The following is a 5,545-nucleotide window of genomic DNA, read 5'->3' on the forward strand; positions in this document are numbered from 1 at the left end:
CAGGTGAAACAGCTGGTGCGGGGGTGATTCTCCCTTCCGACCTCTTGATCTGCCCTTGGTCCTTTTTTCTGGGAAGATGCTTCCCCGAACTACATGGTGGTCTCCATAGCGCTGCCCAAGCTTTAGGTAGAACAGAAGTTCTCAACTTTTGATTTAAGGACCCCTTTCACTCTTCAAAATTATTGAGAACTCTAAAGAGATTTATTTACATGGGTTAACTATTGATATTGACAGTTTTAGAAGTGAACACAAATTTTAAAATGAATTTTTATTGATCATTCAAAAATAATAACTTCATTACCTGTTAACATAAGTAACATCTCTTTTATAAAATGATTAGATTTTTAAAACAGATAGAAAAAATAGACATTTTTCTGACATTATTTTACATTGTTCACATTGTTCTGGAAATCTCTTTAATATCTGGGCAGGAGACAGATGAATTCTCATGTCCGCATCTGCATTCAGTCTTTGAGGTATTATACATCACATAGCTTTTTGCGAGAGAATGTGTGTGGAAAAGGCACAGATCATCTTTGAGTTAGTATCAAAGTAGTTTTGACCTTACGGACCCCCTGGAAGGGTCTCAGGGACCTTTGAGAACCACTCATGTAGAATATCTTTTTCTCTTTAAACATCTTTTTTCAACATTCTTACAATTTCTTCTCAACGCCTCCCTCCTGATGCCTGTATTCAAGTGATCATGGTTGATAATAATTCTTCCTTCAGCATTCTTGGGTTTGGCAAGCCTGGAGATAGTGGATTCAGAGGTCTCCCTCCTTCTCTCCCTCCTTCCCTCTCTCCTTTCCTCTTCTCTTCCCTTCCTACCCTCCTTCCTTGCTTCACAACCTGGGGAGTTTTTCTGGTGCCTCCCGACTGGTCTCTGTGCCTCTAGAACCCGACAGTTGCCAGGCTGTGTTTTGCTTGACATCGTTCACAATCTACTTCCTTCCACAAAATTCTTGGTCTTGGCTGACATTTATTAATTCTGGCTTATGTTTTATAAATATTTCAAAAATGTTTCCAACCAAAAATTTTTTTGAGATGTGTAAAGAATTTGTGGCATGTTCATGGCTGAGGGTAATATCTGTGAACTTCAGAAACTATGCAGCAGAATTCTGCTGCCAGCCAAGACTGAGTCACTGGGCCTGGATTTACTTTCTCACCAGAGACAACAACGAAAAGCACTATATAAAATACATGAAACCAGAGGTTTTCAAATACTGGACATCAGCCAGTGAAGGACAGTGATCCCTGAGAGGAAAACAAATGAGGTGGACTTATGAATGCTCTTGGTCACCAACTGATAGAATTTTCAGGCCATGGGAGGGTGTCCAGCCAATTTCCCTGGGGAAGGGGGATCCAGGCAGAGTTCAGCCAACTTCCTGAATGGGTAAGATGGAGCTGAGAGCTGAGGGAGACCAAGGCGGCTACAGTTCACAGAAAGGGTGCCAGAGGAGAGGGAGCTGGAACAAGAGAGAACTTCAGATCTGCAGAGGGCCCCCATTAAGAATCAGCAGAGGACCGTGCACCGTTGCTCGCTCTCTGGTCCCCACGCAGGCCCTCGGGCACCCCGTAGTTGGGCAGCAAGATCAGCCTCATCTCCAAGGCACAGATCCGCTACGAGGGCATTCTCTACACCATCAACACGGACAGCTCCACAGTGGCGCTCGCCAAAGTGCGGTCCTTTGTTACTGGAGACCGTCCCACGGATAGGCCTGCCCCCCCTAGAGAGGAAGTTTTGAGTACATCATCTTCCGGGGAAGTGGCATCAAAGATGTTACTGTGTGCGAACCTCCGAAAGCTCAGCATGCGCTCCCTCAGGACCTGCTATTGTTCAATCTTCCCTGGGCTGGGGCTCGGCCTCCTCCTTCCAGCCACACGTGCCTTCCAGCCCCTTCCGAGGGATGCCGTCCTACAGCCAACTGGCTGCCAACTCCCTGCTCAGCCATCAGTATGCCGCTTCCTTGGCTTTAGGAACCGGCTTTCCGGCTGTCTCAGTCAGCAAGAGCCCCATGGTGGAGCAGGCTGTCCAGACTGGTTCTCTTGATAACCTGAACACCAAAAAGCTGTTAGCTGGCAAGGGCACCATGGGGATGCAGCTCAACGGGTGCTCAGCCCCACCAAGCAGCAAGGCTGCCAGCGATGTAGCTCAGCCAGCAGCTGGGCAGACTCAAGGGCAGGTGAATGACGAGAACAGAAGACCTCAGGGGAGGCCATCAGGGGACAGACGAACAAGGAATCGCTCCAGAGGGCAAAGCCATCCAACTACCGTCAAGGAAAACACAATCAAGTTTGAAGGCGACTTTGATTTTGAGAGTGCAAATGCCCAGTTCAACCGAGAGGAGCTGGACAAAGAATTTAAGAAGAAACTGAATTTTAAAGACGACAGAGCTGAGAAAGGGGAGGAGAAGGACCTGGCGGTGGTGACCCAGAGTGACGAGGCCCCTGCTGAGGAGGACTATCTGGGGCCCAACTGCTACGATGACAAATCCAAGTCCTTATTTGACAACATTTCCTCTGAACTCAAGACCCGTTCCAGGTGGACGACGTGGGCTGAAGAGAGGAATCTCAACACGGAGACCTTCGGGGTATCGGAAGATTTCTTCATGGCCGTAGTTTCCGGGGTGGATTTCGAGGGGACGGGGCAGCGGTGCAACCCGTCGTAACACGACTTCCCACAGAGCTGGGACTGGCAGGGTGTAAGGAGGCAGCTGAAGGCTCTGGCTGAAGCGGCACAGACGCCAGACTGTGTCTACGAGGACGTTGGGAAACGCTGCACTTACTGCGGGAGACATGGGTCATTTCGTTTACTGAGTTTGGAAAATTCCCATGCTACTGCTTATGTTTTGGACTGAACTGAACTTGGACGTGGTCTGAGTTAGAACCACTTTTTTGGGGGGACGTGTATATGGGAAACCTCTTTGAGGTATCTTGGCCTATTTTTCCATTTTAGTTGTGCACAGCCTGATTCTAAGGTTTTGGTATTTTGCAGAAAGCTTTCTAGAGCAAAAGCGTGATCCTTGCTTTGTGACCTTTTTTGGACAGCTTTGAATTTTAACGTGGAACCAAATCCCATTTGGCAAATGCAGCAGCAAAGCGCATCTCTGTAATCCAACTGGCCGGTGGTGCTGCTGGCCTGGCACTCACTGCCACAGGTGGGGGCCTAGGAGCCAGGCGTGGCCAGCATGGGGATATGGGGGGGTCTAGGGCATGGAAAGTGGGGTGTCCCACAGATCATGTTGTAGAAGCAAACCAGACGACCCTGACATCCTGAGCGGCGACATCAAGGTAGAGGACTGGCAGAGGGCTGGCGGGGTCGGGGGTGCTGGAGGTGTAGGACGGGGCCCTGAACGGGAGGGAGCTGGGAGCTGTCACTTGGAGTGTGGCTTCCATAGGAATCCGGGCTGGGGGTGAGCACCCAGGACAGTCTCCTCTGCAGCATCCCTCTCCCTCCTGCCTCCTCCCTGCCAGTCCCTGACCCAGGCTAGTCAGCAGTGGACTCTGGCCGAATACTGTTTGGTGTCTCATCCACTTGGAAATGAGCCAGTCTTTTTTTTTTGCAAGGTTGGTTGACCAAGAGCTTATTTCCTCTCAATTGTAAATAGTTCTGTGTTTTTGTTTTACTGGTGGGTGGAAGGAGGGTGGGGAATATAAATTTGTTGCATGAACAAAGGGATCAGACCTTCAGTAGGAGCATGCGTCCCTCTGACAGGGCATCATGGTGAGCATGAGCACCTTGGTAACTAAATCCCTTTAAGTAGGCGTAACGGTTTTAGTTCTGTATGGATTAAGTTACTGTAAAAGCTTAGGTTTATTTTTGTAGGAATTAATGGCTAAGAATTAGAACATAGCAGTGCGGCTGCTCTGTTGGAGCAATGTAAACTTGTAATTATAAACAAACATGCAAACCTTTAAAACTCTCTTCTTCTCTGCTCTGAAAATAAATAATCCTGTTGACTCTGTTTAAAAAAAAAAAAAAAAAAAGAGTCAGCAGAGTACCAATCTGCACACATATGTGAGGAAATTACCTGAGGCCAGAAAAAGTACCACCCTGAAAGGATTAGGTGGGGCAGAAGGCCAGGGATGATTTCTATTCCTACCAGCCAGGCTGGAAAACCTAATCTGCAGGCATTTGGTAGAGGACTAAGAAGGATCATGCTTCAGCAGTGGAGCAAGATGAACCCTAGACCCAATGCTGCTGTGCCCCTGCCTAACAAGGCACAAAGCAGCACCCAAAATCATCAAACATTTCAAATGCATCCCAGAACACAAAAATACCCAGCATCCAACAAGTCAAAATCCAGAATGTTTGGCATCCAATTAAAAAAAAAAATCACCAGGTATACAAAGAAGTAGGAAAATAATGAGGAGAGAGATCAGTCAATCAAAACCAGCTAAGAACTAACACAGGTATTAGAATTAGAAGACGAGGACCTTAAAGTTTGTTATAACTGTATTCCATATGTTTGAAGAAGTAAGTAGTGGAATGGAAGATATGAGAAAGAAAGACCCACCTCTAACTTCTAGAGATGAAAGCTACCATGGCTGAGACGAAAATATATTGGATGAGATTAATTGCAGGTTAGACACTGAAGAGAATAGATGAATACATTTAAAGACACAGCAATAGAAGCTATCAAAATGAAACAGAGGGGAAACAAACAAACAAAAGAACAGAGCATCAGTGAACTTGGAACAATTTCAAGCAGCCAAATACACATGTAACTGAAGTCCCCCAAAGGAAGGGAGTAACGGAAGAAATATTTGAAATTAGTGACCGGAATGTTTCCAAATTAGATGAAAATGATAAACCCATAGATCCAAGAACCCCAACAAACACAAAGAAAAATATCAAGTTTCATCGTAACCAAATTGCTTAAAGCCATTGATAAAGAATAAAATCTTAAAACAGCCAGAGAATAAACACACCTGCAGAGGAATGAGGACGACAAAGTGGCAGATTTCTTACAGAAACAATGCCGACTAGCAGGCGTTGGAGCCTTATTTATAAAGTACTGAAAGGAAAGAAGAACCCAAAGCCCTGTCAACGTAGAATTCTATACACACTGAAAATATCTTTCAAAAACAAAGTTAAACTGTTTCGAACATAAAAGGCTGAATTCATCACCAGAAGATCTGAACTACAGAAACATTAAAGGAAATCCTTTAGGCAGAAGGAAAATGATGATAGATACAGATATGGATCTATTCAGAGGAATAAAGACCATGAAAAATGGCAATGGAATCATTACTTAAACTTCTTTAAAAGAAAATTGACTGTTTAAACAAAATAATAATAGTACAGTGCAAGGTTTATAACATATGTAAAAGCAAAATGAGTGACAAAAATAGCACAAAGGCCAGGCAGGGAGAAATGGAAATGTATCATGAAGAGAAATTTTCATCACAAAATGTCTATTTAAAAAAGCAGAGGGTTTCCCTGGTGGCGCAGTGATTGAGAATCTGCCTGCCGACGCAGGGGACATGGGTTCGTGCCCCGGTCCGGGAAGATCCCACATGCCATGGAGCGGCTCAGCCCGTG

The 5,545-nt window shown here is 45.6% G+C and overlaps 1 protein-coding gene across 1 annotated transcript; it reads left to right on the forward strand.

The window, feature by feature from the left end:
- Positions 1-1,907: 1,907 nt before the first annotated feature.
- LOC307064574 (protein LSM14 homolog B-like) lies at positions 1,908-2,669 on the forward strand (the record flags this gene model as incomplete). The annotated part of the gene is made up of 1 exon (XM_079721207.1): positions 1,908-2,669. The coding sequence occupies one exon, from the start codon at positions 1,908-1,910 to the stop codon at positions 2,667-2,669; it is 762 nt and encodes a 253-aa protein (XP_079577333.1).
- Between the last annotated feature and the right edge of the window lie 2,876 nt (positions 2,670-5,545).

Source organism: Hyperoodon ampullatus (assembly GCF_949752795.1).
Source record: "Hyperoodon ampullatus genome assembly, chromosome: 15".
Classification (NCBI taxonomy): Eukaryota; Metazoa; Chordata; class Mammalia; order Artiodactyla; family Ziphiidae; genus Hyperoodon; species Hyperoodon ampullatus.